The sequence below is a fragment of the Schistosoma mansoni genome, chromosome 1, assembly GCF_000237925.1.
Source record: "Schistosoma mansoni strain Puerto Rico chromosome 1, complete genome".
Taxonomy (NCBI): Eukaryota; Metazoa; Platyhelminthes; class Trematoda; order Strigeidida; family Schistosomatidae; genus Schistosoma; species Schistosoma mansoni.
This window is the reverse complement of record NC_031495.1, coordinates 16904919-16918401: the sequence shown is the minus strand read 5'-3', so window position 1 is coordinate 16918401 and position 13483 is coordinate 16904919. Positions and strand designations below refer to the sequence as shown.

The 13483-nt window shown below is 30.1% G+C and overlaps 1 protein-coding gene across 1 annotated transcript in view; it reads left to right on the top strand.

The window, feature by feature from the left end:
* Positions 1-10728: 10728 nt before the first annotated feature.
* The window catches only part of Smp_133090 (hypothetical protein), a gene marked incomplete at both ends in the record, with an annotated part of 14533 nt that continues 11778 nt past the window's right edge, over positions 10729-13483 (top strand). The window contains one exon of the mRNA XM_018793459.1: positions 10729-10829. Coding sequence (XP_018647970.1) covers positions 10729-10829 — 101 coding nt within the window. The remainder of the gene's footprint in view (positions 10830-13483) is intronic.

Here is a 13483-nt window from a genome sequence, read left to right as displayed (position 1 = left end):
AGATGTAAATTATTATTATTATTATTAGAAGGATTTTACGTTTTGGCAATAAATTGGTAATAAACTCTCAGAGTGATGTCATTTTATTAGCGGAAACACTGGACCTGTCCCCATAAAAGGAGCTCATCATTTTTTAAAAATAAATTTCCGGAATTTTTAGCGATATATCGTTTACTGTGTAGGGAACAAAGTCGGTGGGAAGGTCACCTGCTAATCATATCTTGAACAAAATAAAGGCAGAAGATGGAACAGTTTGATGTAGGTTTGATGGTCTGTTACGTATGTGTGATATTATTTTGGTTGCTTACTTCTCCGGGAGTATAGTTATCTGAAATGAAGGATTGGGTCTAAAGTTATTCCATGATAATCCTTTAACCATGAAATTCCTAAACTTAGATTGAATTGCTGTTCAGTTGAAAGGAAATATACAATGACAGTTACGATTTTTACTAAACAGTGTGATACATTTTAACTGTATTGTAAATGCGACAGGCATTTTCACATCGTCATCACCCATTTAACGCGTGTTGAAATACTTCATCGACATATGCTTTTATTATAAATATGGCATTTGGCATATTTGTGTAAAGACAAACAACAAACAGGTTTTATGACTGATTTTTACATGATTTCTGTTAATAAATCGTAAAACTACTTATGGGTGATCATATGTATTTAAAAACAGCCTATTTCACTGAGTTGAATTATACTATTTGAGTGGCAAATCTGTTAGAACAATAAAAGTCATCTTTGTGTCGTTTTCTATGTAGTATAAACATCACCATGTTAGATCAATATGATTCAAAGTATTTAGTAGTTTCTACTTTATTGTAATATAATAATTGACAGATGTAAAGACTATGATGTGTGCTACTGATGTTGACAGATATAAGTAGAATGTATCATCAGTCGAAATTGAAATGCCTGAGGACAGAAGATTAAGAAGATCAAATAAAGAGAACGAGAACAAAAATTGGTTGGAGTAGAAACGAAAAAGACAATGAAGTCTGAGATAATTGAATGATATTTTGCAAATGAAGAATTCTCTTTATAGTTTTCAGATTTTAATAAGATGTCCCGTAACGACATTTAAGCACATTCGAATGTCCCTACTTATGTTCTTGTTTATTACAGGCTAATTATCAAGATATGATCTGATAAGTTAACTATTCTTATCCAGTAATTTAATAACGACTGTTGACAGCTATTATTGTAAATATTAGTTTCCAGGAATTTTATTATCATTTTAGCATTTTAATGTAAATTTATCTTCTTATTCAGAACTGTAACATTATGTGTTCTATTATATCCACAATCCAGGTGATATGAATATGGTGTACTAATTAGACTTTTAGGCGTAAATGATGATATTAAATGATTAACTTTGTTATTGTAAAACAATATAAAATCTTCCATTGTAATAGTATGGAAAGTACTTTTGTATTTACTTCTAATTTATGGTTTGGCTGATTGCATTAAAGATAGGATATGATTTATTTATGTAATGTGATTACGTATATACTTGCAATTATTTGGAATTTGTCAAAATGGTAAAATTACCAGCATTTTCTGACACATTGGTATTATTTAAGGTGATATCATACTATGACCTTTGAGCTTATCGATGTTCCTAAAAACTTCCTTGCTTTATAACATCGATGCATGCACTATGAACTGACGAAGAGGTGTTATCTTGATATTTATTAGAATTTACCTGAAAAGATGATGGTTCTTCCACTATTCATCAAGCTATTACAGAGAACAGCATATCATACAGTGTCAGATTCCTTGGGAGCCCTCTGAAACATTAATGGCTGAATTCATGAGTAGTTTACTTATCGCATACAGGGTATATTATTTATTTAAATATAGTAACATTTTGGCATTTAACATGTGCTTGCTTGCTCTGAAAATATATGTCATTTAGCACAGCCATATTCAAATAAGCACAGTCAATTGTTTACTTTTTATTTACTTCAATGATGAAAGATATTCAGATAGAATTAAAAAAATTGTTTAATTTGTTTCTACTTTCCTGTTTACTCTTTCACGTCCTTGCTAATGTTCAGCCGATCCCCTGAACATTCATCGTGATGAATATTTTTAAGCTTATTCTGTCATTCATCAATGAAATGCTCATTTTGCTGTTAACATTACTTTTCCTACTGAAATTTCAGACGTTAACGATTCAAACGACCAAATATCGTCTTTAATAAAATTAGTAGACCATCTAAAAATTAGAAGTTATAGGATAAAGTTACCATTATTATTTATCAGTAGTACTTGTCAGTTTGCCCAAGATCGAATTTTAACTTTTCTACTAGTTTCAAAAGAATATCTTGAATAAGTAATTGACGTTTCTGAAAAGCATTCAATTTTGTATCAAAAGATGTCTTCAGATAGACGACCATGATAGTTTTCAATAAAATCTATGTGTTGTACTAGTATAAAATCATTGAACATTACGAACCTACAACTCACTCATACGATGGTCCAGGTTTTGAAAATTTATCAGATTATTTTATAACAGTTTCACCGTACATTCTGTGCTCTTCTGAAGCACCGTAACAATACGATATAGCTATTCACTACCTCATAGTATTTATTATCTGCGAATCTGAAGTCAGCCAAGCATTGAGTCCTGCAGAAATCATAGTTCAGAATTGGAAAACTAGTAATTTTCTTTACCATACTCAACCAAAAAATTCATATATTCTCATTTTTCGACAAAACTGGTCAGTAAAAACATAGATTTACTCTATTTTATCACATATTTGTCTCGGATGTTGACTTTTATTCTGTATTTCTACACTAATTAATCTCAAGTTTATTTACATGCAGATTAAGTATATATCGAATAGGCATAGTGCTAATATGATGAAACTAACTGTAATTATGCAGACAATGAGTACAAAAACTATATTCAATAAGCTTTGTGAATTAGAAGTATTCTGCAACCAAAAGAACGTCAGAAGTTAGAAATTTTGAGAATTTTCTTTCTACATATTTCAAACCAAACTGTGCATTTATACATAAACGTATCAATTTTAGTGTTGAGTTTACCACAAATAACTACAATTACAATGATTATTTATATTACATATTAATGTAGCAAAGACTGGTCGTATGGGACGTTTCAACATTTCATGAATGCATGTAGGATTAACAAATAAAGTGGAGTTAACAAGCAATACATTGTAAATAACCTTTAAAATTGGGGTGAATTCAATGAAATAACACTCCAACTGCCTGCTGATTAAAGGACCAAAGACTAATGAATGATTTTTAGTTCACAAATGTAAGGTTCCATCTTGTGAATAATTAAAGCTTTGATTGCTTTTAACCAGTAGTTCTAGAAATAATTTTGTTAGATTGCGATGCATTCTAAAAAGCAATCGTAAAATCGAAATACTTGTTATTTAAGTGTTTAGATTAAGTTGCGTCTTAAAGAATGAAGCTTCCAAATGATTTGTTTCCAGTAAGTTGGGACCACAGAAAAACATGCTACCGTAAATACGTTTGAAGGAAGTAGTTTTCTCCAGTACAGCGAATTATAGAAACCAATGTATATATGACCATTATATTAAAAAAATATAGGACAAGAAGGCCTAATAAAGGAATCACAAACTTTGTCGTTAAAAATGAGTAAGAAATAACTATACCTAAGAAACAAAAAAGCTGAATAATGAAGAAAAAATATTATGAATCGCAAACCCTACTTTGATCAGTAAACTGTTAATTAGGTTTCTAGTGTGACGGATACAGTTGGGTATATGTACCAGTTTGTCTATCACAGTCGATTCAAATCTTAATTTTGTAACATCTCGCTCATAAAACTACACAGTTCAAACTATCAATGAAAATATTATCATTCATCATAAAGTATAGCTTGAACAACTTTAATTTAGTCCCCTAAGTTACAACTGTTATATAACAAATATTACTCACTTACTTAGTAATGTTTCACTCAACATAATTCATAATCTCATATTCTAACGAGTAAAAAGAGATCGCTTCATTATCTGATATCAGTTTCATGTTTACCCAGGTTTTTAATATGATTACATTAAGCTATCCTATCTACACTGATTTAATAAACTCTTATGAATTACCACTTTCCAATAGGATCATGATAATAATTTATCTTTAAATAAATTAACAATTTGAATTCAAGTTGCTAAACAGACAATTTTTCTAAACATACGCTCAATGTTTAACGTATACGGCGTACACTTTATTGTTTTGTTTATCAACAAAATACTTTAAGCAACTCTCCCTCATTTACCTCATTCATTCAATAAATCAGTGATAGATAATCTGGATGAAAAGATCTCCGTATTATTCTGTATATTCAATCATTAATGGCCTTTAACATTCAAAAAGCAATGCTTATTGAATTTCTTTTTGCTTGCATTAACCTTAGAAATGTTAATAATAATTAATATGATAAAAACTGATTTTAGCTTTGTATTGTTTGTTTAAAGAAAAAATGAAATTTTTTTAATACTTATTATCCAAGTTGAATGACAAACACAATCGATTGATTACAACAGATATGATTCCAACTACATTGAAAAAAGAGTGATCTGAGTTGAACGAAATTTTGTTTATATACATTATTTGTAATGACATGCTCTTTTATACTTATTTCAGTTAGAACATAGCTTAGGAAACTGTATACATCTAATATCAGTAAGACATATGAAGTTTAATGCTTTTATTTACTGTTTAGAAGTAACCAAATGTAAATTCATCAAACTTACGACTGAGGGTTGATTGTTTGTTAAGAAACAACTTTATTATACCTTCTATTATTATTTTCAAATGGATATTTATCATGGTTAATTTTATATTGGATTACATATTTGACTGTTTGATAAAATCTACTGAAATAATAAGAATAATATATTAAGCTTATCCTCTTACTCAATATGATCCTCAAATCACATCTATTGAAATCCTTTTTTAATTTGTTTTGGTCACTCATATAAATATATTTTAGGTATATTATGAAAGAAAACGCATAGTTAGTGGTTTAATAAGAAAACCTGGAAGCACTGGACACCTGTTTCGTCCTATTATGGGACTCCTCAGCAGTGTGCATCCACGATCCCGCCTCGCGAGATTCGAACCCAGGACCTACTAGTCTCGCTCCAAAGCACTTAACTGTGCTTCCAGGTTTTCCATGATGGTCTAACTTCAATCGACTCATGATTTCAACTATGAAAATACTGAAATCTCCACAAAACCCCTTCTGGTTTAATAAGATTTGATAATTTTCAATAACGATTGTATTCAATATCGTAGAAAGACTCTTTTGTGTTTATATCAATCGATCAAAACTAATCCAGAAAACAAACCTGCAACGGAAAAATTACACTCTATCCTTTCAATTTTATAAGTAATATTTGTATTTTTCAAATAAAAATAAATAGATTTAAGTAAAATACCGAAAACCCTACAAGATGAAAAATATCTGTTCTCTCTTTCATAGTGATTAAATTAAACAATAACTAGTTACTTTTTTCATAGTTGAAAGCGTGAGTCAATTGAAGCTAGACCACCATGGAAAACCTGGAAACACTGGACGCCGTTTCATCCTATTATGGGACTCCTCAGCAGTGCGCACCCACGAACCCACTCTCGCGAGATTCGAACCCAGGACCTACCAGACTCGAGCCGAAGCCCTTAACCGATAGACCACTGAGCTGGCATCCAACGGTGTTAATGTCTAACTTCAACCGATCCACGAAGTTGAGCAACCATTCACCTAGCTTCAATTGACTCACGCTTTCAACTATATATATATATGCATATATTTTCATTAGTTCTTTTATTCCCTTATTTGATTGGTTAGGACGGTAGGGAATAAATCCTCTTACAATCGTTAAAAGTGTAAAGTAACATTTGTAATTTCAAATTTAATTGCTTCTTTAAACTTTGAGTAATCCAATTACTTATTCGTCTATCTATCAAACGGTGCAAATATGTAGGGGTAAACAACTTATGTCTCAAATTATAACTGGACTCAAGTTGTATGAAAAAACTTTGTACATTTGCGTTCCCCATTATTATTTAGTGTCTTTACTATTTTTTATACTTTTGCTGTCTAATATATGAAGAATTAGCAAATAAAAATCTCAGGTTCAAATTGAAACCTTTGGTATTATGTTTTATGCTGGTGAAAAGTTTTAACATAGACTAATGTCATCGAGAACACATATGCTGTTTCCAGCTACATGATGATTTTACCGTCTTTCATAAAAAAATTCTATAATTTGGATAAGGAATTTTAGATAAATGAGAAGATAGCTTGTATACATGACTTATCGATTTTGATTCAAGGCTTGAAATACCTAACTTCGACTTCTGATAGAGCTCAAGATACTAAAGTACCACAAACTGGGATAAAAATGTAAACGCTATAAAAATTGAATATATATGGCATATTATTTTACTTTATGGGTTATTGTGGGGCGGATGTTTAGTTTTTGGTGTCTTAAAGTAAATCACCTTGTCAATTAGGCCCCTTGACGAACAGAAAATTAGTTCTTCGTTAAGGTCTTTTTCAGATCACGTGTATTTAAACAAACCATTCACTCCACTTTTCACAATATTCCTGTGAAACGATATAATGAAAGCAATATCTCAAATATGTGACAGAGAAATCTCAGATCTTTCCAAATGCTGACAGAATACACAATCTCCTACTTCCTTATTTATCAACAATGGTTTAGCATGGTTGAGCTTCACTTTCAGCTAAGAAAAAAGAAAAACCAAATAATCCTAACGATAGAATCCACAATTTAAGAAAAGAAACTGTTTTATAAAATTCATCTATTTATTAATGTTTATTGTCAAATTGTGACTTATTTACTAAATACAAACTTTTGTACATTAGTTCTGAGGTACACGTGTTGTGTAAAGCCTAGCAATAATACGTCGCTGTTTGTGTTATATCAGGTGAAGTGTCATTCCATAGTGCGATTTATTCGTTCAAAGGGAAGTCCTTTATGCAATAAGATTATTTTACGGCAAATAGAAATAAAGAAAAATTGGTCTCCACCTTACAATTTGTTTATCCTTTATTGTCCCCTTCTCATTAGATAAGTTATTTGACAAGAATAGTTTGGGCGAATGGATTATTTAAGAATAGAAATTCTCAATCGGTCACTTGGCGACTTTATCGTCGAAAATCTATTCATTTCAAATTTAAAGACAAAAGGGTGGTTGTGTTGACGAGTATTTCAGATCAGAAACGTAATGAATAATTGTATTTTATCAAATTGATTCAGCTGTCATAATAATATCAATTTATGTCGTTTGTAAAAAAAAAACTATATGATTCCTTTTCTAATCTATGTAGGGTCAGAAGCGGTTTTTTGTTCACCAAACAAAATTGAATGAGTTGTTTCTACTTTTTTAAGCTTTTCTTAAGTTATTGCTTCGTTATATTCACAAAAATAAAGAAATGGTAATAAGATTTTTGAGTATTTTCAGACTTTTAGAACGAATATTGGCACACATTTATGCATATAGCATAATAGTACAAAAATTAAAAATAATTATAAGTAATGTGGCTTGTTTCATTCTGAACAATAATGATCACTGATTTGATTTGTACCCATATCTTTTTGACGTACTGATGAAACATTCAGTACAACGTATGAAAGATTTCAACAAATTCTAGCGTGGGGATGCTTAACCTCTAGACCACTGAGCCGGCATCCAACGGTGTTAATTTTTATAACTTCTTGGAAGTAATTTGATGTTTCAAAACAAAATCAAATCAACGGTTTTCAAACATTTCCAACCTTTGGTTTGATTAACATAAGTACAAAATTTCTCATACAGAATTATTTTAAATTATTCTGTTTAGGAAATTTCACTATAACTATTTTTCTAAGAAAATTCAATGGTGTTCAGGAGTGGAATCCAGGACACGCGTTTCGTTCCATTCAGAACTCATTAGCTAGATATGACTTAAGACAATATCGAGGTAATCCGTACAGGATGAACATATGCCAATAAAAGACTGATCAATTGCAGTCCCAAAATACCAATGGGAAGAACCAAACAAACTATACGAGAGGTACTTCCTGGAGTTCTACTGAGGAGCAGTGACCGGTGGATTTCAATCACGTCTGTTGTGAGATAGGAACTCACTGAAGACAACCGGTGAACGGTTGCTCAATTTCGTGGATTGGTTGAAGTTAAACATTAACACCATCGGATGCTGGCTCAGTGGTCTAGAGGTTAAGTGCTCACGCACGAGACTGATAGGTCCTGGGTTCAAATCTCGCGAGGTGGGATCGTGGATGCGCATGACTGAGGAGTCCCACAATAGGAAGAAACGGCCGTCCAGTGCTTCCAGGTTTTCCATGGTGGTCTAGCTCCAATTGATTCATGATGTCAACTATCAAAATTACTATAATATCCACAAAACCCCTTCTGATAATATACAAAATGAATGAACTATTATTTTTATCTGATAAAGTTTTTTTTAAACATTAGACTGAAGTTTGAAACTAAGTTTTAAGAAACTTTAAAAACTCAATTTTATTTTTCAATCTTATAAAATTAAACTCTAACCTTTTAACAAACATAATTCAATCGTAAAACTTTTTTATTTACTAAATGACTAGACTAAAACCTGATGAATTTAATAATAAAATGTGGCAAAGCCTAACAGTCAATTAATGATTTTATATTATTTTTAAATAAATAAATAAAAATGAAACTTGTTCATTTTTTTAAATTTTTTTAAATGAAAAATTATTTATTTAAATTTTCATGTAATTAAACAAAAAAAACAAAAATAAAAATGGTTGAAATTTTCCCTACTTTAAAATGAAATATCCTAATTGTAGACAACTATTAAGTAGGAATAGAAAAAAAGAAAACCCTGTTTGCTAATTTAAACTGTAGCTAATTAATTACTTTATAACATAGTGAAAATTGAGCCAAAACATCTTTCTTTTTAAAAAAAAAGCCCTAAAGCTATATGAAGTATATGATATGAAGTTAAATGGTAAGTGTTTAAATTATAGGCAATTTTTGCCTTGTACAAATAAATTTTTTTAATGATTTTAAGTATTAAATTTAAAAGAGTCTACTGATTCTACATGTCACTTCTTATAACTCAATCCATGAATATGAAAATTTGAGGACAATAAAACTTGGCAATGCTTTCCGATAACTTCTCCAAAATATTCACATTTGATACAAATAAAAACCTACTGATATGTGAATTAACTACTTGTAAGACCATTGAAATCCTATATGTAACTATTGGATGAATGTATTAATCTCAATGGTTAATTGATTTGCTTTAACTATGTAAATTGTTTAACATATAATGTTGTACAATTATTTGAGAATATACGTTTTAGGAATATGAAGAAAAATATAATAAAGATCTCCTAACTATAAAAATTACAAATATACCTGAATGATCTGTCGTTACTAAAAAGATAATCAAAGTAAGATTTTGACTTAATCGATGACAACTCAGCTTAAATATTAGACAAAATCTGATATATTACGCTTTCATAATTGAAGACGTAGTGTTTATTTACATATTCATTTCTAATACATGGTGTAATCAGGAGATACAAAATGTAGAAGCATAGTTACTTAGGTTAGTTTAGCTCATAAATTATTTTGATATGATGGTCAAGATTTCAATGGTTGAGATCATGGGTCAATTGAAGCTAGAACACCATGGAAAACCTGGAAGCACTAGACAGCCGTTTCGTCCTATTGTGGGACTCCTCAGTAGTGCGCATCCACGATCCCGCCATGCGAGATTTGAACCCAAGACTTATCAGTCTCGCGCGTGAGCGCTTAAACTGGAGACCGCTGAGCCCTCATTCAACGGTGTTAATGTCTAACTTCAACTAATCCAAGAATTTATTATGGTAGTCAAAATCTAATTTGATCGGTTAACATACGGCCTATTCATAATAATTCAATCATCATTTGGGCATAACACGTATTTTAACCAACAATTTTATTCTAAATATGTTCAATTTCATTATAGAAAACAATATACTCTCCCATAAACTAATTTGTCTTGTTTTTCAACATTAATTAGTTAAGGGATTTGCGAAAAAGAATTTATCTTATATGGATTATTCTCACTCGCTTACATTATTTACATTTATTCAGATGATTCGCTTGCATAAATCTTATTCACATAATCGTACCACAGTTTGGGAAAGTATAACACTTTATTTTCAGTAATCAGCTAAATATTCTAACTTTATCGCAAGTATATGCATGAAAATTTGATTCGAAAACCTTTAAAAAAGTAACCTTGGTATAGAAACCTATAACATTGTAGAGATTCACCAAACCTACATATTAATTTGCATTTATTTAATATTTTATGTTGTCAACTGTGGATTAAGCCTTTCATATTGAGGAAATGTGAACACGAATTTTTACACAGTAACCATTGGATAACAGAAATGAAATGATCCAATATACTTATTAACCAATCATATTTTATTTGATTATTACTAATCTCCAACATTTAACCAATCAAATGTGACCTAGAATCCTACTAATCACATATCACTTATATACTGTTATTTTTAAATATATAGGTAGTATATTTAAATATCGTTTTAATTTGAATAAACTTGCTACTAAAGCTATGAAATTAAGTTATTTTTGTTCATTCTGTCACATATAAATGTATCTGAAATTATTAGTAAATTTTAAATGCACAAGACATGTTTAATAGAATTAATTATGATATTAATAAAACTGATTATTGCGGAGTATAAAGATCATATCATATATTGGGATGCTAGTAACTCAATGTAAGTTTCAATGTGAATGTTTTTCGTCTGTTCATCTTTATGACACTTCAGCATTTATAAGTTTCTCATTCAGGAATGTCAACAACTAAGTTTCAGTGAAATGTAAAGCTTTATGCATCTTTCTGAATATCAGAAATGGGTTTTGTGGCCATTTATAGTAATTTTATATAGTTGAGATCATGAATCAATTGAAGCTAGACCACCATGGAAAACCTGGAAGCACTGGACGGCCGTTTCTTCCTATTTCGGGACTCCTCAGTAGTGCGCATCCACGATCCCGCCTCGCGAGTTTTGAACCCAAGACTTATCAGTCTCGCGCGCGAGCACTTAACCTCTAGACCACGGAGCCGGCATCCAACGGTGTTAATGTTTAACTTCAACCAATCCACGAAATTGAGCAACCGTCCACCATTGTCTTTCTTAATAGTCAAAATATTTAACATTATGTTATTACTAATGATTAGTTGAGGACAAGTGAACAACAGTTTTAGGCTTAAAACAAATCTCCTAATGAAATGAATATACAAAAATATTACTTTTCAGTAAGAAAAGTCATTGACCGGAAGATTAGGATATCTATTTTGTAAATGACATCCTATTTTGTAAAAAAAAATCAATACAAACTACGAGTTATTTACCAAAAAGCTTTTTTTGATAAACATCGATTTTAGATAATGTATGTAATATATTATTCAAAGATTTACATTCAAATCAATCCACAAACCTAGTTTACCATTTAATATAGACTTTACATCCTAAACTCGGATTTCCCAGGAAATCTATCCAAATTTTGATGAGAATCAATCATAAATGTAATTCATCATAGGATGATAACAATACTACTTGTGATTTAGTAGTATATAAATCAAAAAATTGGTAATTCTAAAGCAAATTAATCAAGTAAAATAATATTCAGCTATATATAACTGCTTAGATAAGATTACCATTGTTTTTTTTTTAAATTTTACAATATACATCTACATATATAACACCAAAAACTTGTTCACCCATAAGATTAGAAAAACAAGTACAATTATGTTTATTGATTTTAAGTAAAACAATAATACCATATAACATAAAGCAGTTGTTCGTGTACTAAAATCAAGTGTCATATACATATATTACTTGTAATATACCGACAATATTATAGTCATGTCAATATCAGAGTTCACTTTACCATCACAGTGCATTCTCAATGATTATCTGGTGAATACAAATGTTATTTTTGGTAATGTTGGAATGAAATCTGGAACTAAAGCATTTTCCTGCCTGATAATCATCAGCTGGTTGTATCCGTATCCTAGTGTTGGTATTTACTCTAATACTCGAATTTGTTATCTTTGGTTTTAAGCATTAGTGCATTATTCATTGTGCTTCCGAGTCTAATTAGGGGTTGAATTTTGAGGTGACTGTTAATTCTACTTGTTAGCGTTCCTGTTTTTCTAGTTATTGAAGCTAAAAAGGGCAATCAATTAAGCTCGATGAATATTTGTGCATCCTGAGCAAATTACCTTGATCTTTAATGAACGCTTAAGCTGCATATTTGCTAACAGATACTGTTTATTTTGCGGTCCTTAGAATCAACAAACGGGAAAATACAAATCCTTACAATTCATTATTGTTTCTGACTATTTTTAGAACTGAAAATGACACATTACATTTTTAATTGAATATTGTCAAACTAGTGTAAAATTGAATATGTTAGCTTCTAATTATTATGAATAATCACCAGAGAATTGAATAAATAAAGTTGTTAGACAAATAAAACAAAATTGATTATATGAAATACCATAATTATTACATGCTTTTACTCTCTCGCTTAACATATTCCACCACGTTTGGAGTTTATTTACAACGAACATTCTGCTATTACCACCCAAGTTACAAGTTTTGTTGTTGGATAGTTTTTGGTTGCTTTAATCAAGCGATGTTAAACACATACCTTATACAATGTTTAGAATATCATCTACATCTATAATTTAAAAAATCTCGGCTGCTTCAGCTTAATTGTTAATATTTTGATTCATTAAAGTATAATACACATAGTTTCTAGGATTCAGTTTAACAACTCGCTTCAATGTGTAGGTTATAAAAAAGTCTAAGCAAAACATTTAATGAACTAGGTATAATTTTATCTAATTCAACTAGAATAAAAAAATAGACATCATTAGCATAAAACAGATATCTTTTTTAGTAACAAAAAATCCTAGCAGTAACAACTTGAAAATTTAAAATTATCCTGTGATGTACATCAATTCCAAAAAATCAAACTCTAATGGAAGCTTTATTTTAATGATTATCAAGTAAGATTCAATTCTAAATATTTTAAATCTGATACGTAATTGTGTAATATCAATATATTCTTTAGACGGTCAAAAATTATCAAGTAACCACATGTTAAATGTAGATGGTTGCAACTTTTATTTATAAAGTATAAATCAAACTAGCCTTAAATATGAGCAAGATTTATTTATTTGATTTTACAATAATTAGTTTTCATGGTGAACCTTATGATGTCAAAGATAATGAGTACTAATAATACTGAAGTTTTCCAAAATAAGGCAGTTGTTTGTGGAGATTTTTAGTAATTTTTTATATATAGTTGAAATCATGAGTCAATTGAAGTTAGACCACCATGAAAAACCTGGAAGCAC